The sequence below is a fragment of the Eutrigla gurnardus genome (genome assembly GCF_963514095.1).
Source record: "Eutrigla gurnardus genome assembly, chromosome: 1".
NCBI classification, from domain to species: Eukaryota; Metazoa; Chordata; class Actinopteri; order Perciformes; family Triglidae; genus Eutrigla; species Eutrigla gurnardus.
In genome coordinates, this window is record NC_139915.1 from 36,068,869 (window position 1) to 36,095,282 (window position 26,414).

Below are 26,414 nucleotides of genomic sequence, written 5' to 3' on the forward strand. Positions count from 1 at the left end.
TACAAATGTGGCTCTTCAAAGTGCCTTTGTGTTGTTATAGGGTGCTGCTAATCAGTAGTTGGAAGTGACAGGGATAAGGGAACCTGTTGAGAAAGAGAAAAACAAATCAATATAATATAGAATAGATCACCAAACTACAAATTACAATATGAATACTTTAAGTGATGTGTAAGTCCATACTTCACATAAAATAGTTACAAATTCAGTTCACACAGATTAAAAATGAATCGTTTTTAATACACCATTTCAATAGTTCACGTTCAGTTCATTTTATTCAAGCTATAGAATGATCCTTAACCTAGCCCTATTATATGGTATCTTTGGTGTCCATGGATGTTTACCAGCTTGCAAATCATTGAATTGAAGTCTTGGCAGTTGATGCGTTGTGACATGAACTTGCCCGGGTTAACTTGAATCCAACATTTTTATTCAGATTTCAATCTCACATAGTCTGAGCTAGTTCAGTGACTAGCAACTAGATTGCATTCAGTTCATCGTTCTAGAAAACATAGCGTGTTCTCCTGGCTAACTATTAGCTAACTATGTGTAGCACTTAGGGTTGCCACCGGTGTGGACCCGCCACACCGGACCGAAAATCGGCGTCTTTGAGAGAGTCGGCGTCCGTGACATGAGTCTCCTTGGTGTGGTCGCTCGAATCGGCCCACGTCGGCGTTCATTTCAGCCGATTCAAATGTGTAATCCGCCATTCGAGTCGGCCATATTAAGTAGCCCGACTTCATTTACCGACGCGAGTCGGGCAGTCGGTGCGGTGTGGACCCGCCTAAGATGTTGTATATATCTATCCTATGAAATCGTATACAGTGCGCATAAACATTACCAAAAAAACACAACTACAAATGGCAACAATTTAACAGCATAATTTGCTTGCTTTTGATGAGGGCATGCTGTTTAATTATTTAAGCAGAATAGCAGGCAATTCTTACGTGGGATGTCGAAAAACGCAATGGTCCTAAGGAGCGTCTCCATGCACGATAAATGATTGCCTGAAGGAAAATATGTCTTCCTATTTATTTATTTGTTTGTTTGTAATCCAACTCCACTTACACCACAGCTAAATAAAAAACATATATACAGTCAAGATAAACACCTGTAACACAAAATGCATCACCTGAAACCGAAACTTCCAGCGCAGGCAAACCGCACGTTGGCTAACCCCCTTGCGTCAAAATCAACCGATGAGGGATTTGCGTTCAAATCAGACTGATGACCCTCTGCGTCGGAAATAGACGCAGAGGGGATATGACCAATCGTCAGTATGTGACGAGTAGGGATGAGACTGTGTTCAACAGCTGTGAAGAGGAGATTTCCATACTTGAAAGGGACAGTGAACCTTGCTCTCAAGTATGAGCAGTCAGACTCTGGAGCTTTGATGGGATTCTCAGATGCTGACTGGGCTGGTGATCAGGATGACCGTCACTCTACGACAGGCAATCTATTTCTACTGAGTGGAGGAGCGGTGAGCTGGCTCAGCAAGAAACAGGTAACAGTTGCACTTTCAACAGCAGAAGCTGAATACGTCGCACTCAGTCAAGCCGCTCAAGAAGCTATCTGGCTGAGAGGATTACTGAGAGATCTTGGAATGGAGGCTACGTCCACAGTGATCCTGGAGGACAACCAAGGAGCCAGTGAACCACTCCAGGACTAAACACATAGACATCCGCTACCACTACACCCGTGAATGTGTGCAGAATGGACAAACAGAACTGCAATATTGTCCAACAGATGACATGAAAGCGGACATCTTGACCAAGCCACTGACTAAACAGAAGTTTGAGTATCTCAGGGGAGAGATTGGACTTTTCCCTGTTAGAGATTGGATGTGTAGAGTGGTTTGTGCTTGACAGGTGAACGCCGAACGCTGCCGGGTTAAAGCAAGTCTAAAAGCATGTGGAAAAGAGTTCCAGAAAGTGACTGTAAATGAAAAAAAATGGGTTTAAAGACAGATGACAGGAGTTTAATTGCAAATTATTTAATAGCACTAAGCAAGGCAATTTGGAAAAACAAGGAAAAAGGGAAGCCTTTGTTGTTGTTTAAAGGTTTATTTTGTGAAGAAGAGCACGGCTCTGTAATATTATTTAAAGCCTTAAAATGCTATTGTAAAATGAAGTGGGAGTGTTGTAGTACCGTCATTTTATCAATAGATGGTGCTGTTCTCTACTGCTTGTTACCAGAGGAACGGGAGTTCCGGTTCTGCGCTGTGTTGTCTCGTGTATGTTGTGGAACGGAATAAAGATCCCGTAAAAACAGCAGCAACAACACACAGATGTGCTTCATGCAAAACACAGCTGGATTTAGTACTTTGGATGGTTTGACTTTAAAAGTCTCATATAGATTTTTTGTGTGAAAGATTGCTCCACTACAGTTGATCTAGACACATGAAAACTAAATGGAAACGCTTCAGAATGTATTTTTATTTTTTTTCAGGTTTTTGTAAAAGTAAAAAAAACAAAACACAAAGACATGGTAACTAAAATGTTCTACAAAACAGAGTTGTAAGAAAAGGATTGGAAGACATTTAGGCTCTGGATCCCGTCTCCTGTTGGCATTTGGCCACATCACCTCATCCACATCACAGGCAACGTCCTCCCTTGCCAAGCAACGGGGGAAAGATCTCCTTGCATGCCGAATCCAACCCTGTATGGACCTCACCTCAATGTGGCCGCATGCCTCTTCCATGGCTTGTAGAAGAGGCATGCGGGCATGTGGTTGACGGTCATAAACCTTCCAGCGCCATGCTGAAAAGAACTCCTCAACTGGATTCAGAAATGGGCTGTACGGTGGCAAGTTGAGTGGAATGAATCTATTATGGTCGGTGAACCAGTCCCGGACCAGAGCCGCCCGATGGAAACTGACGTTATCCCAGACGACAACAAACTGGGGCTGCTCTGGGCCGTCCTGGACTACTGGTTCATGAAGTGTGTCCAGAAAGCCACTAATGAGGGCTGTGTTGTAGGGACCGAGGATGGAGTGGTGATGCAGGACTCCCTGTACACTGATGGCGGCACACAAGGTGATATTTCCCCCGCGCTGACCAGGGACATGCACTATGGCCCTTTGCCCAGTAATGTTTGGGCCCCGACGTCTGGTTTTCTCCAGGTTGAACCCAGCCTCATCTACACAAATAAAGTCATGCTGCTGTGGAGCTGCATCAAGTTCCAGGAACCTCTAAAACAGAAACATGTAGATAATGTACAGTGAATATAGTGTGATTGAAAACACAGGACTATCACATATACATTTACACACAATACTGTGTGTGTGTGTGTGTGTGTGTGTGTGTGTGTGTGTGTGTGTGTGTGTGTGTGTGTGTGGGGCTTACTTGCACATAGTCATGACGGAGGTCTTTGACTCTCACACTGTTCCTCTGGAATGGAACTGGATATAGCTGCTTCAGTGAGATGTTGTGCTTTTTGAGGATCAGGAGAGTGTAGATATGCTGACAGTGTTGATGCCAGTGAAGGTTATTTGATCTGCAAGGATCTGCTCTCTCAAATCACCAAGCCGGATTTCATTATTTGCCAAAACAATATTGACGATGGCCGCCTCCTGTTCATCACTGAACATAGCCTGCCTTCCACCCTGTGCAGGTCGTCTGGCAGTTCTGTAGAAAATGAAACATCATACTTTAAACCCATAGACCTACGGTAATACACCAATGTATTGTACTGTGCATTTGAACAATGTGCAATACTGTCATTTCTTTGGTCCATTTTAGTGTGGAAACTTCAAAACATACCTGTTTTCCAGTCTGAACGTTGTAATCATTGAGGCTACTGAGTAGCGACTCAGGTTTGGATGGACTCTCTGCCCAGCCTCCCTCATTGTAAGGCCATGATTTAGAACATGGTCCACCAAAGTGGCCCTCATGTCATGGGATATTTGTCTTCTGTTGCCTGCTCCCCTTCTTCGTCCTCTTCCTCGTCTTGCTGCTGCTCTTCCTCTCCCTCTTCCTGCCTCCATGTTTCCAAAGTTGGCACAAAGGAGCTGAGCTCACATCAGGTGTGTTTGTAGTGCTATGGCTTACACTGATTGGTCTACAATTAGATGTTAAATGTGTTCATGTGTGTGAGTCAGTGTGCTTTTCCAATTTTAGTTGTGTTTTGTGTTTGAAATCGATGTGTTTTCCCAACGATTGCATGAGTCTTCCTTTTTGAACAATGTGTCTTATGTAAAAAAACAGTGTGTCGTGTTTTGCAAGAAGTGTGTTGGAGAATTTCAAACCCAGTGCAAAGCATATATTGTGTTTGCAGGTTTGGTGCTTTTGTTTAGGGCATGGTCACCAAAGCTAGAGGTTGGGATGATTTGGGCATAGCAACCACTTTTAGTGTTTACAGGTTTTTACGATTGTTTACACACTAAAATAAAAATGTCCACACAATTTGCGAAATTCTACTCCAAGGAGCAAAACACCTCCACAGATTTGCACAACATTACACACAATGTCTGCTTCACCCTTTTTGTAAAACATTACACAGGGATTTGTAAAACGCTACACACATTTTCACACCTTAGACACAGAGAAGGATTGTGAGGTTACTTCCTTGTCATTACAAAGCCCCGGATTGCCAACGACCACACTAATGAACACATTGGATCATCACATCCACCAAGTGTGGAATCACACATGGGCTTATTGGAAAACGCAGCACTCAGGTGTGCTATAAAAGGCAGCAGGTGAGTTCACCTGTCTTCAACAACAATGGAAGGAGCTAGAAGAAGAAGAAGAGTGAGAATGAGAGGGGGAGCTCAAAGAGGAGATGAAGGAGGTAGAGGAAGAGGAGAAGGAGGTAGAGGAGGAGGCCCAGGTAGAGGAAGAGGAGAAGAAGGAGAGAGAGGAAGAGGTAGATCAAATAAATACTTGAAATATTCAGTCTGCAGCATCAGTGTTGTGCAGTGCTTGGTAAGTTTATAGTAGGCCTATTTGTGTACATTCTCCCTATATCTCAAACTAATCATGGAGAATGTTATGGGTTTGTCACTATTTTTATCTAAATTATCCCTTACATAACAATGTCTGGACAAAAATCTAGCACATGCTATTTCCTAAAATCAGTTTTTTTACAAATGTGTTTTTTATTGATCACAGCAGTGTGAAACTGGCTGCAATAGTGTCTGATCATTGAGGACTGTGTTGGTTCAATGAAAACTAATAGCATTTTCACACATATGTGTGTATGTTTTGACTGAAGTGTGTTTTGACTGAAGTGTGTATGTTTTGACTAAAGTGAGTCATTTTGCAAACAATCTAGGAATTATGCAAATTGAGTGTGGTGTTTGGATAATTGTGATTATATTTTTTTTTAAAAGAACCCGGTTTTCAAAATTGCATGTAAACAATTGAAAAAAACTGTAAGCATTAGGCAGAAACTAAACGATATATATATGATATGATAGTTTAAACAGACGCACCAATGCCCATGGAACCGTGGCCAGCACAGCCTCCACTGGGGGCGATACGGAGGAGACAGGACCTCATTCAGAGCTTTTAAAACCTAAAGTATACCTTAAACTCGTGCAAATGCAGTATTTAATCAGTAATGTGAAATATTGTTGGTGAAAAAGGCATACTAAACGGACAACGTATAGTCATTTGAACATTTTATTATGGCTTTTTTACAGTTTCATTTATTCCTTTTAGGGTGTCATTTATTGCCCCAAGTGCTCCGACAACTGCTGTCAATAAAGTGCACATCTCCGCCTGTCTCTCCAGAACCTCTGCAGTGATGATGTTTGGTCTGGGCGCAGCACGGGGGGCAGCAGTGGGACCGCTCTGGGGAGGAGACCTGGCCGACATCATGCTGGTGCCTGGCTCTCAAACATTTAATACAATACAAATGTCACCCATGTAACATGAGTAAGCCTCATTATTTGTAAGAAATTGTGTACAGTCAGGTTGATTTTTACAATGCAAGCAAAAGGGGGTTGTTGGTTCCCATTCTGCTCTGGCTCTGACGCGAGTGCGTCCGTGACTCCTCCACCGCTTATGCCAGAGATGGACTCTGACCCTATCAATGAGGCAATGTTGTCCTCGGTCCCCGTCAGGATCAGGCTGGAGTCTGGTTGGCCTCCTCCAGTCTGCCTGATGCTGGCTTCAGTGCAGCAACAAGCTTTTTGGTGGCCAGCTTTAAATCGGACCACTTTTTCTTGACCTAAATGTAAAGAATAGTCTTGATTAATTAGCAGGCATAAGCTTTTAGGCTGCGGATGAAAAGATTAATTTAAGTTGTGAGGCGTAGGTTAAGTTATTGATAATTATATCCAAACCTCAGCCGGAGTCCGTTCCTCTACGGCAACGCTGTTGACTGCCTCCGTGATCTTCTTCCAGACAGCGTTTTTATGCCCCTTTCACTCCACTCTTCAAACTGCAGAAAAGCACATCTTTTTTTCGCTCCACTTCAGATGTTAGGAAGCCGATCTCCGTGTCGGAAAAGTTTGTTTTCTTACCAGTATTTGGTCTCTCCATGTTTGACCTCAGTGGGCGGGGCCTCCGAACCAGGAATATTTAAGGGCGTAACATGTTAATGACGATTGAATTCAGCCGCCGCATTTATCAAGACCCGCTCATTCCTACGCTGAGATTGGTCAGATACGAACGTTTCATAAATCACACGTGTTTCCTGTCGTACGACCAAATCTACGCTCAGATCTGCGCCCGTTTTCACGCAAGATTGATAAATGAGGGCCAATATGTGGAGGGAAAAAATAAAGGAAATATATCAAATGGAAGAAATAACATATTCCCTGAGACTTCAAAAACACATCTTCACTAAAAGGTGGAGCCCTGCTATGGATATACTAATATAACTCTGTCTTTTATTTCACCTTGCTTTATTCTATTGTATTTTATAGTTTTCTTTGTCAGTATAGTCTCCGTCGCTTTTGTTGTTACCTTGACTGTTATCTTGTGTATGAAACAGCAGATGTGATGAAATATGATTCTGTACATGATTTTGAATGAAACTTAAATAAAAACTAAGTTTTAAAATGGATTTGGAAAATAATGATGATGAAGAAGTGACTCCAGCTATTCTCTGGGATGCACTAAAAGCGGTGATCAGGGGTCAAATAATAGCCATCTCCTCATATGAGAAGACAATTAGAGAAGAAAAAGTTAGAACATGAGAAGAGGACTTGAAGAGACGACAGAACCAACATGCAAAGTCTCCCCAAGATGACAACAAACATAAGATTATACAATGAAAAAAAGAAATAGATGAAATAAATACTCAGGAAATCCAAAGAAAACTCCTTTTCACAAAGCAACAATACTATGAAGTCGGTGGGAAATCACTGAGACTTCTATCATAGAAGTTAAGAAAACAACAAGCGGATAGAACTAAACATAAAAGAAGAAATTCTGCAACAAAAGAAATAGAAACTTGTCCAGAGAAAGTTAAACAACGCTTTCCAAACTACTATCAAACATTCTATTCCCAACCAGACGAGCAACGCCAACCAGATGGATGCCTTCCTGGCCCAGATAAACCTCCCAAAGGTTACTGATGAACAAAATGACAAATTCATATCTAAATAACAAAAGAAGACATTCAATCAGCAATCAGGAGAATGAAAGGGGGGAAGTCTCCAGGGACAGACGGCTTTACCACAGAATGGTCCAAAACAATGCAAGATCAATTCATTCCAACATTATTAAACCCCCCCTCATGGAGGGAGGCAATGATTTCAATCCTACCTAAAGAGGGCAAAGACAGGCTGGAGTGTGGGAGTTATGGCCCTGTAAGTCTTCTAAATAAGGATTCTAAAGGATTCCCCTCCATTTGAACTAAAGAATAGAACATATACTAGCAGTATTAATACATGAGGACCAGACTGGCTTTGTCAGACAAACACAGACCAAGATAATATCAGGAAAACACCACACATTATGAGACAAATCACACAAACTAGAGACACTGATATGAAGTTTGGATGCAGAGAAAGCCTTCCATTCAGTTTTTATAGAAAGGACTTTAAAACGTGGCTTTCATACAACTATAATCCACACGATTGCAGCATTATACAACAAAGCAACAGCTAGAATTCAAATCAACGGTGATTTAACCATTCATTCATTCTGGAAAGAGGAAGGAGACGAGGGTGCTGTGATGGCCGCTCCTCTTCGCCCTGTTTATAGAACCCAGAAGTCATTGATTAGGCAAAGATCAGATAGAAAGGGGGCAACAACGACATCCGGGGGCAAAAACTGGCCCTGTTTGCTGACCACTTATTGATACGTTTAATACAACTACACACACACTCCCAAAATGGATGAAATTATTAGAGGAATTTGGTTTCATTTCTGGTTGTAAAATTAATAACAAAACTCAAGTACTGACATTCAACTATGACCCCCCCACCCTCCATTAGGACCATGTCCAACTGGAAACGGGAGGCTGAGTCCATGAAATATTTAGGTGTCTCATTACCGAGGGACTTCTCAAGACTGTATGATATCAATGACGGCCCGTTCCATTCAAAGAGAAAGTCTGACATCCAAAGATGGAATGTTATTCCCTTTTTAAGTTGAAGCTCCCGGATAGAGTCAATCAGGATGAAGATTCTTCCTCGGATGTTAGACCTCTTCCAGTGTTTGCCAGTCAAAATACCATCTAAACACTTCTCAGAAAAACATTCCAGAAGGCCAATATGGACCAAATCACATGGACTTCCTGGAAGCATCTTTATCTGTCTTTGAATGACTAAGATTGGAATTCATGTATGTGATGGTAATTTGCCTTTCTAAAGAAAAAGATCATTTCAAAACAATAAAATGGAAAACCATGCCAGATTGTGAAGACAAACTTTATTCTGTTCTTTTCTTCCTCTAAAATAAAACTTGCATCAAATGAAAATGTATGAACTCTATTTGAATTCCAATGAATAGTAATTTCTTGTTTTCATGTTCAACTATCCATCAGAGTAACATGAGAGAGAAAGGGAAGCATGCAGAAGAGTTGAGCAGAGGTGGAAGGGGATACATTGCAGATCTCATTCCAAACACTGAAGGATCTTCTGGATCAATACACGATCACAAACACTTCATTGACAAGTATGTTTTCACACACAAGGAATGTGACGTGGTGATTGGTGCAGAACAATACACACAGTCAGATAGTAGAATGACATCGTTACATCATTATGAAAACGGAACATTTACAATAGAATATGTGGAACTAATATAGAAGAACAGCTTCAATGATGTCAGCCATTCAAGGGTCTAGACCTCTGGGGGACCACAGTCTCTGGTTCCTCACATAGTCTGCTCTCTGGACTAATGTGATCTACTATCTAGACCTCTGGGGGACCACAGACAGTCTCTGGTTCCTCACATAGTCTGGTCTCTGGACTAATGTGGTCTACTATAGACCTCTGGGGGACCACAGTCTCTGGTTCCTCACATAGTCTGGTCTCTGGACTAATGTGAGCTACTATCTAGACCTCTGGGGGACCACAGTCTCTGGTTCCTCACATAGTCTGCTCTCTGGACTAATGTGAGCTACTATCTAGACCTCTGGGGGACCACAGTCTCTGGTTCCTCACATAGTCTGGTCTCTGGACTAATGTGAGCTACTATCTAGACCTCTGGGGGACCACACTCTCTGGTTCCTCACATAGTCTGGTCTCTGGACTAATGTGGTCTACTATCTAGACCTCTGGGGGACCACAGTCTCTGGTTCCTCACATAGTCTGGTCTCTGGACTAATGTGAGCTAATATCTAGACCTCTGGGGGACCACAGGCTCTGGTTCCTCACATAGTCTGGTCTGGTCTCTGGACTAATGTGAGCTACTATCTAGACCTCTGGGGGACCACAGTCTCTGGTTCCTCACATAGTCTGGTCTCTGGACTAATGTGGTCTACTATCTAGACCTCTGGGGGACCACACTCTCTGGTTCCTCACATAGTCTGGTCTCTGGACTAATGTGAGCTACTATCTAGACCTCTGGGGGACCACAGTCTCTGGTTCCTCACATAGTCTGGTCTCTGGACTAATGTGAGCTACTATCTAGACCTCTGGGGGACCACAGTCTCTGGTTCCTCACATAGTCTGGTCTCTGGACTAATGTGAACTACTATCTAGACCTCTGGGGGACCACAGTCTCTGGTTCCTCACATAGTCTGGTCTCTGGACTGATGTGATCTACTATCTAGACCTCTGGGGGACCACAGTCTCTGGTTCCTCACATAGTCTGGTCTCTGGACTAATGTGGTCTACTATCTAGACCTCTGGGGGACACAGACCCAGGAGACAACATCTGGTTCCTGGCTGAGACTCTTTAGAGACACAGATTCTCATCTTTGAATTGACTCTGGATGGATTGTCTTTGTCTTCTGACACCATGTAGGGAGTTGATTTGATGATTTTATGTGTATACGTGCATATTTTTATCTGATCTGTTTATTTGATTCCTTTTATCTTTCTATTCTGTACTTTTTATTGTGTTTTATCTTGTGCAGCACTTTGGAAAACCTTGTGTTTGTTAAAATGGGATCTAAATAAAGTGGATTGGAATGGATTGGATATGTAATCACAGCGTGTGAAAAATGAGCTTCACGTTCGGTGTGAACACGACTTCAGACCTAAAGACGACGCAGAGACACTGATGATCCAGACCAGACTCTAAACCCAGGATAAAGAGGTTCAGTGAATGTGGTGTTGAAGGTGTGGAGGTGGATCAGTTTGTCAGAGGAGACTTTGTAGAAGGTCAGAGTGCCAGCAGGACAGTCCAAGTACACTGCTACCACACCAGAGGAGGAGGAGGAGGAGGAGGAGGAGATGTATGTTTGTTTGTTATTGTGACTGACAGAGTAACCACCATCATAACAAAACAGACTCCAGGACTGATCATTCCCTCCAAACTCAGAGTCTTCTCCTCTCCTCTTGATTCCTCTGTAACTCACTGATAAATCAACCCTTCCTCTCCACTGGACCTCCCAGTAACAGCGACCAGTCAGACCGTCTCTACACAGCAGCTGAGGCTCTGAGACAAATCTGTCTGGATGATCTGGATATGACTGGTCGTCGTCCACACGTGTCACCTTCCTGTTGTTGCCGTCCAGTTTGAGGTTTCTGCTGACTGTGTTTGTGTCCAGTTCCAGTTCACAGACATCTGATGGAGAGAACAAACACAATGCAGCTAAAGGTTCATCTCTGTCTCCCACTAAACTACGTCCCCATACAACTCATCTCCACTCTCTATTACGTTTCCAGGGAAACAACGTGTTTTCTGGACCCAACGGTCAACGTTTGAAACCGTCTGAAAAAACCTTAACGAACAAAACAAAAACGCTACAAAACGACATCGTTGGTAGTAAAAATATCACAGTTGGGCCTAAAATGAGTAAAGATTGAAACCAGACCAAACTGTGGTCTGGTCTGTGGACTAATGTGAGCTACTATGGTAGAGCTCTGGGGGACCACAGACCCAGGAGACAACATCTGGGTCCTCCATTTAGGATTCAGGGACGTCAGGACGACAGGAGGACCATCTCAACGCTGAGACGCTTTAGAGACACAGAGTCTCAGGAACTTCTCTCTTCACTTCAAATATTTAAACTCACACAAACACCACAACAACGGGAATGTTGGGTATTCGCCTCCGTTGCCGTCCGGCAGGAATTGGCGTCCGTTTGCGTCTCTGCGTTGACTTTGTGTGGAATTGAAGGTGAAAATGTGGCGTTTGGTGTGAACACAACACAACATCTTTACAGCCACGAAGAAACAAACGCTACGTCCTGATTAGAATCGGATTTCAGTCATGAACACGTTCAAATCTGGAGCAGCTGAGTTACTGAAGACATACTCACACTTCATCAGACCAGGTCTCAGTCTCTGCTGTCCCCCATGGTCCACCCTGCAGGAAGACATGCAAACACCAGGAAACATGAAGCCCAGCTCCTCAGTCAGAGACTGTTGTCCATCTGTCCTCACCTGAGAGTCCAGTCTGATGTCTGTCCATCTGTCCTCACCTGAGAGTCCAGTCTGATTTCTGTCCATCTGTCCTCACCTGAGAGTCCAGTCTGATGTCTGTCCATCTGTCCCCAGCTGAGAGTGTCCAGTCTGATGTCTGTCCATCTGTCCTCACCTGAGAGTCCAGTCTGATGTCTGTCCATCTGTCCTCACCTGAGAGTACAGTCTGATGTCTGTCCATCTGTCCTCACCTGAGAGTCCAGTCTGATGTCTGTCCATCTGTCCTCACCTGAGAGTCCATCTGTCCTCATCTGAGAGTGTCCAGTCTGATGTCTGTCCATCTGTCCTCACCTGAGTGTCCAGTCTGATGTCTGTCCATCTGTCCTCACCTGAGAGTCCCGTCTGATGTCTGTCCACCTGTCCTCACCTGAGAGTCCAGTCTGATGTCTGTCCACCTGTCCTCACCTGAGAGTCCAGTCTGATGTCTGTCCACCTGTCCTCACCTGAGAGTCCAGTCTGATGTCTGTCCATCTGTCCTCACCTGAGAGTCCATCTGTCCTCATCTGAGAGTGTCCAGTCTGATGTCTGTCCATCTGTCCTCACCTGAGTGTCCAGTCTGATGTCTGTCCATCTGTCCTCACCTGAGAGTCCCGTCTGATGTCTGTCCACCTGTCCTCACCTGAGAGTCCAGTCTGATGTCTGTCCACCTGTCCTCACCTGAGAGTCCAGTCTGATGTCTGTCCACCTGTCCTCACCTGAGAGTCCAGTCTGATGTCTGTCCATCTGTCCTCACCTGAGAGTCCAGTCTGATGTCTGTCCATCTGTCCTCACCTGAGAGTCCAGTCTGATGTCTGTCCATCTGTCCTCACCTGAGAGTCCAGTCTGATGTCTGTCCATCTGTCCTCACCTGAGAGTCCAGTCTGATGTCTGTCCATCTGTCCTCACCTTAGAGTGTCTAGTCTGATGTCTGTCCATCTGTCCTCACCTGAGAGTCCAGTCTGATGTCTGTCCACCTGTCCTCACCTGAGTGTCCAGTCTGATGTCTGTCCATCTGTCCTCACCTGAGAGTCCAGTCTGATGTCTGTCCATCTGTCCTCACCTGAGAGTCCAGTCTGATGTCTGTCCATCTGTCCTCACCTTAGAGTGTCTAGTCTGATGTCTGTCCATCTGTCCTCACCTGAGAGTCCAGTCTGATGTCTGTCCACCTGTCCTGAACCTGAGAGTCCAGTCTGATGTCTGTCCATCTGTCCTCACCTGAGTGTCCAGTCTGATGTCTGTCCATCTGTCCTCACCTGAGAGTCCAGTCTGATGTCTGTCCATCTGTCCTCACCTTAGAGTGTCTAGTCTGATGTCTGTCCATCTGTCCTCACCTGAGAGTCCAGTCTGATGTCTGTCCACCTGTCCTCACCTGAGTGTCCAGTCTGATGTCTGTCCATCTGTCCTCACCTGAGAGTCCAGTCTGATGTCTGTCCATCTGTCCTCACCTGAGAGTCCAGTCTGATGTCTGTCCATCTGTCCTCACCTTAGAGTGTCTAGTCTGATGTCTGTCCATCTGTCCTCACCTGAGAGTCCAGTCTGATGTCTGTCCACCTGTCCTGAACCTGAGAGTCCAGTCTGATGTCTGTCCATCTGTCCTCACCTGAGTGTCCAGTCTGATGTCTGTCCATCTGTCCTCACCTGAGAGTCCAGTCTGATGTCTGTCCATCTGTCCTCACCTTAGAGTGTCTAGTCTGATGTCTGTCCATCTGTCCTCACCTGAGAGTCCAGTCTGATGTCTGTCCACCTGTCCTGAACCTGAGAGTCCAGTCTGATGTCTGTCCATCTGTCCTCACCTGAGAGTGTCCAGTCTGATGTCTGTCCACCTGTCCTCACCTGAGAGACCAGTCTGATGTCTGTCCACCTGTCCTCACCTGAGAGAGTCCAGTCTCCAGTGTGGACCCTCCAGTCCAGCAGACAGCAGCTTGACTCCTGAGTCTCCTGGATGATTGTAGCTCAGGTCCAGCTGTCTCAGATAGGAGGGGTTGGAGTCCAGAGCTGAGGCCAGAGAAGAACAGCCGTCCTCTGTGATGAGACAACCTGACAGACTGAAGACACACACACTTCTGTCACTTCTGGGGACTTTTAAACTGAGAAAAAGTGATCATTCTGTGTTGTTGTGTTGATGTTGTACTGGGTGGGATAAGCGTGGCTGAGTGATGGACAGAGACGGATAGAGGAGGACGAGAAGTCAAGAAACAACAGTAGAACCAGTCTATGTGGTCTGTCTTCAGACCTGGTGTCCCAACAAAGATCTGGCTACTGATTTAAACCAACTAGCAAAGAAAACTGTAATTCAATAACATCTCAACTCTGTTTGTTGTCAGTTTTCATATTGAACTGGAGGAATTAAGTAACATTATTAATTAAATAACAAGTATTCTGAGAATAAAGTCAAATACAAAACTTGGAGTCTCAGAACATATCAGACATTCATGTGTTCAACTGCTCTTTTAGAGCCGCCATGTGAACTTTAGCAAAAGTGTCTTTTCAGGAATAAGAGCAAAGAAGTGAATATTTGGTGCATGTAAACGGATCATTGGAAGCTTCATAGGTAAACTTCTCAAAGTCCTTGAGTCTGACCTGAGAGTTTCCAGTCCACAGTGTGGACTCTTCAGACCAGCAGACAGCAGCTCCAGTCCTGAATCCTGCAGGTGGTTGTTACTCAGGTCCAGGTCTCTTAGACTGGAGGACTGGGAGCTGAGAACTGAGGACAGACCTTCACAGCTTCTCTCTGAGAGGTTACAGCCACTGAGTCTGAAGAGGAATCAGAAATGTGTGATGAAACTAGAACAAACAACTGTTCGTCTCCTTGGAATTAACAATGAAAACTCCTCAGCAAGATCGAAAACAGGCTTTACAAAGACTTAACTTGTGTTTGTATTGCAGTCCTTCACAAGACCAACAAGAACATTTCATTCATTGACCTTTAAACTTAACCAGCAAGGATTTTATCAATGAGAAAAAAACTCATCCTAAAAGCAGAAATAAATGTAAAATGTGGTAGAAAAGAATTCAATGTAACTTCTGTGGACACTGTTCCAACACTAACTTCACGTGTTCAAACATGATGAGAAAACTCTTTGTATTCCTTGAAAATCATTGATTCTTTTCATGTTTTACTAGATAGAATCTTATCATTCCAAGCAGAAAGTGAGTTCTTCTGCTGCGTTCACACCAAACCTGAAGTGATGTTTGAGTTTGACTGCAGGATGAATTGGTTTTATTTGTGGGATCATTTGTGTTTAGTCACGACACTCATGCTAGACACACCAGCGAGGAGGCGGGGCTTATCTCCATGTAGAACCAACCAGGGTTCCTCCATCACGGATGAAATAACCACTATTGCTGCTTTGTACATGTTGTGAAGTCCCAGATACACCAGGAAACCAAACGCCGTCCTGTCTGAGTTCATAGCCTCATGACGACAACAGCATTTAGAAACGCCAGCTGGATTTGTAAAACTATTCAAAGTTAGAACGGCAGGGGAAAGACAAACAAGACGTTTGGTTTCTTTAGTGATTTTGTTCTTCTGCTGTTAGATCGTTACCAGCAGAAACTGTTTCATCAGCCATGGAAACAGATTAGTAGCAAAAGTGTCTTTTCAGGAATAAGAGCAAAGAAGTGAATATTTGGTGCATGTAAACGGATCATTGGAAGCTTCATAGGTAAACTTCTCAAAGTCCTTGAGTCTGACCTGAGAGTTTCCAGTCCACAGTGTGGACTCTTCAGACCAGCAGACAGCAGCTCCAGTCCTGAATCCTGCAGGTGGTTGTTACTCAGGTCCAGGTCTCTTAGACTGGAGGACTGGGAGCTGAGAACTGAGGACAGACCTTCACAGCTTCTCTCTGAGAGGTTACAGCCACTGAGTCTGAAGAGGAATCAGAAATGTAGAATAAAAAACAGAACAAGTCTGGCTTACTTCGGTGCTAATCCCCTTCACTTTAATTATCAGACGGCTGACGGCAAGACACGGAATGTTAGCTTGTGTCTGGTTGTAGCATTTATTCACCGACAAACATGCGGTACCCACAATACACTGCTGCACACTGTACCACGCTGTAATCTAACCGATGACATCATACTCACCGTCTGTCATGATCTGTGTTTTGTCATGTTCTGTTTCATTAGTTTTGATTTCCTGTTTTATTTTGCCCTCAGTGTCATTTCCTGTCTCGTACTTCCTGGTCCTTGTTGTTTCCGCTGTCTTGACTCCCCCACCCTCTCGTGTTGATTACCATGCCTGCCCTGATGTGTTTCACCTGTTCCTCGTCAGCTCCCTGCCTCCCTATAGTCTGTGTGTTTCCCCTGTCTCTTGTTGGGTCATTGTCGTTTGTCGATCTTGCTGTCGCTGTCACCCCCTGCATGTTGCACCACGTCAGGTTTATTCGTCTCTGCGTCCTGCCTCCCGTGTCCCTTCGTGTTTTGGTTTTGTTCTGTTCCGACGGGGGGTCGTCCTATGCCTGCTCCACGTCGCCTTCCTGAGCGGCCCCGCCGGCTAGGTCGCCCTCATGCCCGGCCTCCTGAGAGGTCCCGCCCGCTAGGTCGCCCTCATGCCCGGCCTCCTGAGCGGCCCCGCCCGCTAGGTCGCCCTCATGCCCGGCCTCCTGAGCGGCACCGCCCGCTGGGTCGCCCTCATGCCCGGCCTCCTGAGCGGCCCCGTCCACTGGGTCGCCCTCATGCCCGGCCTCCTGAGCCCTGCCCCCAGACCCCCTCCACCCACCCTACGTATCTTGAATCCCTCCTCCTGGCCCCCTCCACCCGCCCTACGTATCATGAACCTTGGGGACGTCTGGGATCCGTCCCTTGAGGGGGGGTACTGTCATGATCTGTGTTTTGTCATGTTCTGTTTCATTAGTTTTGATTTCCTGTTTTATTTTGCCCTCAGTGTGGTTTCCTGTCTCGTACTTCCTGGTCCTTGTTGTTTCCGCTGTCTTGACTCCCCCACCCTCTCGTGTTGATTACCATGCCTGCCCTGATGTGTTTCACCTGTTCCTCGTCAGCTCCCTGCCTCCCTGTGTATATAGTCTGTGTGTTTCCCCTGTTTCTTGTTGGGTCATTGTCGTTTGTCGATCTTGCTGTCGCTGTCACCCCCTGCATGTTGCACCACGTCAGGTTTATTCGTCTCTGCGTCCTGCCTCCCGTGTCCCTTCGTGTTTTGGTTTTGTTCGTAAGTGTTTCGTTGATGACCGTTTTTGCCCTTGTGGTTTTCTTTGTTTGATACTTTGTTTTAGTCTTAGTTTGTTTTTGTATTTAGTTAATAATTTAAATAAATCCCTTTTTTAACTGCATTTGGGTCCTCACCTCTCTTTTTCAAGTCCACGTCTTGTCCGAATCCGTGACACAGTCTCACTCTCTCTCTCTTTATACTTCAACGTACAGAGAGCCAACAGTGTTAATGCATTAAAAAGATGAATGTGTTAAATCCACAAATTAATCATCCCGCGTTAACACGTTCATTTTGATGGCCCAAATATTTAAAGGTACAATATGTAAGAAATCTAAAGCAACTGGCTGTAAAATCCTCCTAATATGTCATAGAGACTCAGGAATAATGATCATATAACATACTGAACTCACCAACAACAACAGTACAGCCAAAATATTCACATTTAAAAAAATCTTTTGTGGACCGCAAATCATGTTTATGTTTTGAAAACATGTTTTGGCACGTGGCGCCACCCACTGGCGTCAACAAATCATTGCAGTCAGTAGAGTCTCAGCTGCCGAGCAACCACGGGTTGCCAGTTTCGACTGAGCTACAATGGCGGAGGCAACGAAACCCAAAAGAGCTCGTTATGATTCACAAAAAGGCCAAGATAAAAACCGAGGCAAAGCGGGGGTCTATATAGGGGATGCATTTGAACGGTGGAGACAGTAGAAAGCTGAGAGGAATTTGAAATCGGATGCAGAATTGGCTACTCTTCTCCTAGACCGGTAAGTTGAGCTTGGCTAACTAAGTTAGCATCATAGCTGGACGGGGATGGACATTTCGAATACTTTGAACTGTTGAGTAACAACGTTATTCATTTAGATCATAGAAACAAACGTTAGCACAGCTAACGCTAGCAGCATTAGCATTGTCCTGTTACGAGTTGTGCTGCTAACGTTTGTTTCTATGATCCAAATTAGTAAAGTTGTTACTCCGCTGTCCGGCTGCCTTCGGCGCGTTTGGATACGCCAACAGCTCTGGCAACCTCGAGTCTGGAGGGGAGGGGGTGGAGGGGGAGGCGGATACGACTCGCTGCAGTGTTTTGAATTTGAGTGTAGTACCGTTTTTGGCCACATTCTTACATATAGCGCCTTTAAACATCAAACTGCAGAGAAAAGAGTTGGGTTTCTTTAGTGATTTGTTCTTTTGGTGGAGCCGAATGAATTTGCACATTGATATTTTATTTTTTTGTCAATTTTACTTTCAGGTTCTGATTATTGAAACAGTAAATCAGCAAGTACTCAGTACTTGAATAGTTTTTTCACTAAATACTTTTTTCCTCAAGTACTATTTGGATGACTACTATTTATTATTTACTTTTTGCAGTTTGGAAAACCAATCAAATCATTCAGAATGCAGATAGAACCTTGTAATTCCATGGTGGTTCGTTGTATTTTGAATATAAAAACTATATTTACAGAGCTTTGCTGGAGGCTTGGACCACCGGCAGCAGCCTCAGAAGAGCCTCCTCTGAAGCAGAGTATTTCTTCAGGTCAAACACGTCCAGACGTTTTTCTGACGACAGTAAGATGAAGGCCAGAGCTGACCAATAAGAAGGAGACAGGTTCTTGTAGGAGAGACGTCCTGAAGTCATGGACCGTTGGATCTCCTCCACCAGAGAACGATCATTCAGTTCATTCAGACAGTGGAACAGATTGATGCTTCTCTCTGGAGACAGATCCTCATTAAGCTTCTCCTGGATGTACTCGACTGTTTCCTCATTGGTCTGTGAGCTACTTCCTGTTTGTGTCAGCAGACCTCGTAGGTGTTTCTGATTGGTCTCTAGTGACAGACCCAGAAGGAAGCGGAGGAACAGGTCCAGGTGTCCGTTTGGACTCTGTAAGGCCTTGTCCACAGCTCTCTGGTGCAGATGTGTTAGTTCAGGTTCGTCTCTGGTGACTTCAGACGCCCCGGAGGTTGTTGGTTCTTCTGCCATCAGATTGACACCAGACTTGATGAAGGTCAGATGGACATGAAGAGCAGCCAGAAACTCCTGAACACTCAGATGGACGAAGCAGAACACCTGGTCCTGGTACAGTCCTCTCTCCTCTCTGAAGACCTGTGTGAACACTCCTGAGTACACTGAGGCTGCTTTGATATCGATGCCACACTCTGTCAGGTCTGGTTCATAGAAGATCAGGTTTCCTTTCTGCAGCTGCTCAAAAGCCAGTTTTCCCAGAGACTCAATCATCTTCCCGGTCTCTGGACTCCAGTGTTGATCCGTCTCAGCTCCTCTATCATACTTGACGTTCTTCAGTTTGGACTGAACCACCAGGAAGTGGATGTACATGTCGGTCAGGGTCTTGGGCAGCTCCCCTCCCTCCCTGGTCTTCAACACGTCCTCCAGAACTGTAGCAGTGATCCAGCAGAAGACCGGGATGTGGCACATGATGTGGAGGCTCCGTGAGGTCTTGATGTGGGCGATGATCCTGTTAGCCTGCTCCTCATCTTTGAACCTCTTCCTGAAGTAGTCCTCCTTCTGTGGGTCAGTGAACCCTCTGACCTCTGTCACCATGTCAACACACCCAGGAGGGATCTGATTGGCTGCTGCAGGTCTTGTGGTTATCCAGAGACGAGCAGAGGGAAGCAGTTTCCCCCTGATGAGGTTTGTCAGCAGCACTTGGACCGAGGTGGACTCTGTAACATCAGTCAGGATCTCGTTGTTGAGGAAGTCCAGAGGAAGTCGACACTCGTCCAGACCGTCAAAGATGAACACAACCTGGAACCCTTCAAACCTGCAGATTCCTGCTTCTTTGGTTCCAGGGAAGAAGTGATGAAGGAGTTCCACCAAGCTGAACTTCTTCTCTTTCAGCAGGTTCAGCTCTCTGAAAGTGAATGGAAACGTGAACTGTATGTCCTGGTTGGCTTTGTCTTCAGCCCAGTCCAGAGTGAACTTCTGTGTTAACACTGTTTTCCCGATGCCAGCCACTCCCTTTGTCATCACTGTTCTGATTGGTTCATCCCTTCCAGGTGAGCCTTTAAAGATGTCTTCTTGTCTGATGGTTGTTTCTGGTCTGTCTGGTTTCCTGGATGCCGTTTCAATCTGTCTGACCTCATGTTCCTCATTGACCTCTGCAGTCCCTCCCTCTGTGACGTGGAGCTCCGTGTAGACCTGATTCAGGAGGGTTGGGTTTCCGGCTTTAGTGATGCCCTCAAACAAACACTGGAACTTCTTCTTGAGGTTAGACTTGAGTTTACGTTGGTACACTGCACCAGCGGTTCCTGGATAAACAACAAAGGAACCCAGTTAGTGGATCCTACAGACCCTTTTACAGTCTATGAACAAGCCATGTATTAGAGCCATGTATCCCTATAGTCCTCAGTATGAGTGACTTCATGAGCTTCTTTACTGATTAAATCTATCAGTTGCACCTGATGAAGCCAGCAGAAATAAAATACATTTACAAGACAAACAGAACTGAAGGATATAACCCTTTGAAATGCAGCTGTAAAGCTCAGTGAGTCAGTGGAGCGCCAGAGTAGAAAGAAAGAGCCTCTCTTTGTATCGCCTCAATTTGTGGTTTCGGTTCTGACAGGAACATTTAGCAAAACTGACCATAAACGATCAGCTTTTTAAGGCAACAAAAGTTGGAAACACGATGGCTGTGGTCAAAAAGTCAAAACATTTCAGCAGGAAAGAAGTTTTACTAAAACTCCAACACCTCTCAGGAACACGGGGAAACCGCTGGAAGACACGGACAGAGTAACCAGGAAGAAAAGTTAAAAAATGACATCATCACGTCTTCCTCACCACTTTTCCTCGACCTCGGAAAAACGTCATGAGGGGAAGGAAAGATGAGAAGGAGAACTCTTCATGATTTAGGGAAAGACGACCGCGGTGCTCAGAGAACCTGACTGGCCTTTCACTAAGCTACGCCATTATAATGAGACAGCTGATGATTGACAGCTGATGAGTGACAAAGGATATTAGGGTTGTAAACGATAAACCGATTCGACCGGATATTCGGTTCAACAAGTGAGAGATACGGCTGCATCGGTAGCAGCCTCCTCAATCGATACGAATTATCAATGAATTCCTAGATGAATCGGTTACGGAGTCATGGATCGGGTATCGCGAGACTTTGAAGCGGTTGGCGGCATCATATCTATGGGCGGCATTATACCAGCGTCTCTAAAACAACGCGAGAACTGAAGCTGACCGTGAAACGCCATAGCTGGCTAGCTTGTATGAGTTATAAACAAGGGACAACACGGAACATGGTGGAGGTGGAGAGGCGGGCGCAGCACAGGTAGGCGGCTGCGACGCTGCCGTGTGACCGCAGGCACTCCGCGACCGCACGTGAGAGACAGAAGGCTTTGAATGTCAATCGCTTGTGTCTCAACTTGCGCCACAAGAGGCGGCCGCAGCACAGGTAGCGTCCACGACACTGTCCTGTGACCGCCAGCCAACGATTCAGACAGAGTTTTTTTTGGTCCATGTCTAAAAATAAATACATTGACATGTGATTTTGTTGTTCTGTTTTTTTTTTGTTTTTTTTTGCCAGTGCCATACAGCCACAATGTTTGGGGATATGTGGTATTTTACATATTTGAAAAGAAACTATTGTATTGTCACTTTCATAGAATCGGCTTCTTTATTTTATAAAATATCTACAACAAATATTAACCGTAGAATCGAATCGTATCGTTCTTACACTGTATGGAATCGATTCGAATCGAATCGGTCTGTAATTAAAGGATATCGTTTTTGAATCGAATCGTAACCTGTGTATCTAGATGCATATCGAACCGTTTATCACAAAGAGATGTGCAACCCTAAAGGATATATATATATATCCTTTATTTAACCAGGTAAAAAAAAAAAAAAAAAAACTCATTGAGATTTAAAACCTCTTTTCCAAGAGTGACCTGGCCAAGACGGCAGCACACAAGCAGATCAGTTGCACAACACACAAGACATATATAAATTACAATCACACATTTCAGGAAAAAATGATTAAACAATGCAATCACACGATCCGATTGAGCTCAATTCTTTGTCTATTATAATTGACTTGAATTCCCCCAGAGTTACAAGATGTGTCAGATTCATATCCTTCTGCACATTGTTCCAGGTAGACGGGGCAGAAAATTTAAAAGCCTTTTTGCCCAGTTCAGTTCTCACTTTCGGGACCTGCAGGTGAGAGAGTCAGCAACATGGATGCCCAAAGACTTGAAGCTGTGCTCGATCTCCACAGGGGAGCTATTAATATGTAGTGGGGCTTTAGGAGTTGCCTTACCTCTAAAATCAATGATAAGCTCCTTTGTTTTTCCCACATTAAGGGACAAGTTGTTTTTTGCCAGATTCCCCACTTCATCCCTACACGCAGCCTCATTATTGTCTTTGATTAGCCCAATCACTATAGTATCATCTGCAAACTTGACCATATGATTAGTGGGATGTTTTTCTACACAGTCATATGTATACAAACTATAAAGCAAAGGGCTGAGACAGCATCCTTGTGGAGCACCTGTGTTCAGCACGGATGTATTTGAATACATGCCCTTTACTACCTGAGGCCGTTCTGTCAGAAAACTATATATTCACCTACACAAAGTTTACATTTTAAATTGTTATGTTATGTTAATTAGTATATGTCTGCATGAAAGTAAGTGTTAAATATGCAAGATCGGCATATCATGTTTTCTGAGTTGTGCGTCACTAAAAATGTAAATGTTGCTGTTGCAAGGAATTGTGGGTCGGCATTGTCTAGGCCTTTGGTAATGGAAGGTGTTTCCTAAAGGAGACATGAAAGGAAGAATTGAAGCACCTTTTTTTAAAGTCCCAGTCGGCAAGTCTGGCAGATCGAGGGCACTCTAATGTTTACAACTCTCAGGCTCCTCCCCCACGACCACCGAGCTCCTCCCCCACGACCACCAAGCTCCTCGCCCTCGACCACCGAGCTCCTCCCCCACGACCACCGAGCTCCTCCCCCACGATCACCGAGCTCCTCCCTCACGACCACCGAGCTCCTCCCCCACGATCACCGAGCTCCTCCCCCACGATCACCGAGCTCCTCCCTCACGACCACCGAGCTCCTCCCCCACGACCACCGAGCTCCTCGCCCTCGACCACCGAGCTCCTCCCCCACGACCACCGAGCTCCTCCCCCACGATCACCGAGCTCCTCCCCCTCGACTTCCTGCCCTTTGAAATCCCTTAGATCACGCCACCTTTGAAACGTGGGTCCGATGTTGACTCTGGTTTTATCACGGGCACCGTCGCCATCTTTTTTTTTTTCTTCATTTCCACCGGTGTTTTCTTCTCCTTGGTTGTTTTGGACCTCCCCGTTTCTGTTTTTAACCGAGGAATTGGAAGCTTGTTGCTACTTCCCTCCGCCTCCCCCCTGTGATAGTGGTACGACCCGGGGGGGGGGGGGGCCCTGTGTGTACGAAGTCGAACACAGCCCTGCGTGCTGATTGGACAGGATGATCCGGGCTCTGTCGATCTTTGCAAAACAAACAACAGGCTCTATGTGCACGTAGAGGCATGCTTTTTTTCTAAAACCGGATGATTTTCTGTTCTATCGGAGCGTAGTGTCGGCTTCAGGGAATATGATCAAACACATGTTGCCGACTGGGACTTTAACATTCAGAGTTTGCACCAGCTCTTGTCATGGCTGACACTCAGATCCTTCAGGTCCTTTATTCCGTTAGGAAGACTTTTCCACCGCAGCCACAGAGTCTCCATCTTTCTGAGCTCAGCTTCCTGTTCCACTATAGAGACACTGACCCCTGGTGGCGTCTGCTGGTCACTACAACACATCACAATACAGCATCATAAGCCCCCCTTTTAGACGGCCTGCGGCCTGCGGAATACCTTTTGGTATTCCGCCGTTATTCTGCCCCGTCGTCAGTCTAAACCCTCGCCGAGGTGGAAAGGCGGAACAGAATATTACTCCTCTGAGACCCAATGGAGGTCGTCACAGAGCCATCAGAGGCGAGACGAGGCGATACGGCGTTCTATCTAAACGCTCCGAGCACCCGAGGCGGAAAAGACGTAGAGCGTAGATCCGTAGCAGATAAAACGCAGCTCGTACGAGGCCGCCGTTAAACGTATCGACATGTTTATGATGCAGCAACTTCGCTTGCGGTTGAAGAGTCGTGTAAACATGCGAGACGAGTAAAAGTTCACCTTTCTTAGTTGTTTTGATGCAGCGAGCTAATCAGATTTCTAGTGATGTTAGGAGATGTGCCGAGGCTTCAAAGCGTGTGTCGAGTAATGAAGGGGGCGTTTCCACGAAGCGTGTATCAAGGCTTGCTTCATTTAGGGGAGGAGCCAAAATGTATGACGTCAGAAGCCTCGCTGCTCGGCTGCCACGTGATTGCTTCGGGAAGTGGATCAGATTTTGCTGCAAGGTTTTACAGCTATATAGACCCCTAGGTTCCATTCAAAATGTGGGTTTTTGAAGGAGAGTTGCAGTCAGTTGAGAGTTTGGATACTAGAGTTTGGATACTAGAGTTTGGATAGTTTGGGGAGTTTGGATACTAGAGTTTGGATACTAGAGTTTGGATACTAGAGTTTGGATACTAGAGTTTGGATAGCATTTATATAGTTTGGAGATAGTTTGGAGAGTTTAGGGAGAGAGAGAGATTTAGGAGATGATATTAGTGATGATATTACCATTTGGGGAAAATTTACACACAGAATACATAAAAAAAAATGTATTGTACACATATGTGATAATTTATGTACAGAAATTATTGCATTTTTTGTAATTCATAGTCATTCCCAACAGACATAACAGACACAAAAATTCAATGCATCACACATTATGTGGTTCAGATACAGCTGCCTGTGATTATACACTTGGCCAGTAGGTGGTGTCGTGTGCACATGAAGCTTCAAAAAATTAACCCTTTCTCGAACCAATTGGCTCAAGTGGTTCGATGCCTCCTGAGCAGAGGTGGGTAGTAACGCGCTACATTTACTCCATTACATTTACTTGAGTAACTTTTTGGAAAAATTGTACTTCTATGAGTAGTTTCAAAGCAGCATACTTTTTACTTTTACTTAAGTAAATTTGTGAAGAAGGAGCGGTACTTTTACTCCGTTACATTGGGCTGATTCTGCTCGCTACTTTTTTTTTTAATCGATCCGTCTGCTGCATGGTCTGTTTTGTTTATGTGGGGACCAGAGCAATGATTTAAGGTCGGGACTTCCCAGAGGCTCTGTGACTATCACATGACTGCATCTCACCAATCAAATGTAGCCACTAGCGACGTCTAACTCCGTTTCACCAATCAGGCAAAGCCTAAGCCATCACATGACCGCACACACATTCCCCGCGGCAAACAGGCGGAAAAGAGCGCAGAAACAAAACGATGGAGACGGCATGCAATTCCGAAGAAGCCGAAGAGGAGGAGGCACAACACCCCTGGCCCCACATAAAAGAAATGTTCACACTTGTTTTCGCAACAACAAAAAAACAGCTACATTATGCGTTGCCATTTGTGTCTCCCGAAACAAGTGGAGTTATTTATTTATTATTGTTTATTATAAACTGTTTCAGTTGTCTAAGGGAATTCTCCGTGCATTATTTGACATTATTTGACCTGATTAAGGAGGAGGTTACTCGGCAGTTACTCTGTACTTGAGTAGTTTTTTCACCCATTACTTTTTACTCTTACTCAAGTAACACAGGGTGACAATACTTTTTACTTTTACTTGAGTCATATTATTCTAAAGTAACAGTACTCTTACTTGAGTACAATTTTTGGCTACTCTACCCACCTCTGCTCCTGAGGCTTCATCTCACCATCACTACAGATTTCCCACGCTCATTGAATACGTCACACGGCTGACAAGTCCATAGACGAGACGCCGGCTGTGCAGTGGGACGTCTCACTTGTTCTGTAACGCGGGGGTTCTATCTAAACACACACACCGTTACGCCACAAACAAAGTTCTGTCTAAACGGTTCCGGCATATTGTGACTCGCCTTCCCGCCATTACGGCGGAACCGTCTGTCTAAAAGAAGACGGTGTTGATGACGTGTTGAAAATTGTACCGTTGGGTTTTCTAAATATCCTGGTATACCGTAATCCTCCACGCTGAGACGCCACCATTAACAACACCAACAGAACATGGAGGTGTCCTCGTAGAAGCCCGTTTTAAATACATCTGTGTTTTTATCGACCAACCATTTAGTTCCTACGAGCTGAAAGTCACCAGTTAACACGGTCACTGGGTGAAGTGAAACACCTGTTTCTCTGAAACGGTCGTGATCCTGTCT

The 26,414-nt window shown here is 45.0% G+C and overlaps 2 protein-coding genes across 2 annotated transcripts in view; both read right to left on the reverse strand.

Moving 5' to 3' along the window:
* LOC311018579 (uncharacterized protein) overlaps positions 1-26,414 on the reverse strand; it is a 722,019-nt gene that overhangs the window by 489,639 nt on the left and 205,966 nt on the right. The window lies entirely within an intron of this gene.
* On the reverse strand, positions 2,413-3,843 carry LOC311010764 (uncharacterized protein; the record flags this gene model as incomplete). The annotated part of the gene is made up of 4 exons (XM_084005382.1): positions 2,413-3,186; positions 3,341-3,501; positions 3,593-3,660; positions 3,758-3,843. The coding sequence occupies 4 exons, from the start codon at positions 3,841-3,843 to the stop codon at positions 2,419-2,421; spliced, it is 1,083 nt and encodes a 360-aa protein (XP_083861508.1). The 3' UTR covers positions 2,413-2,418.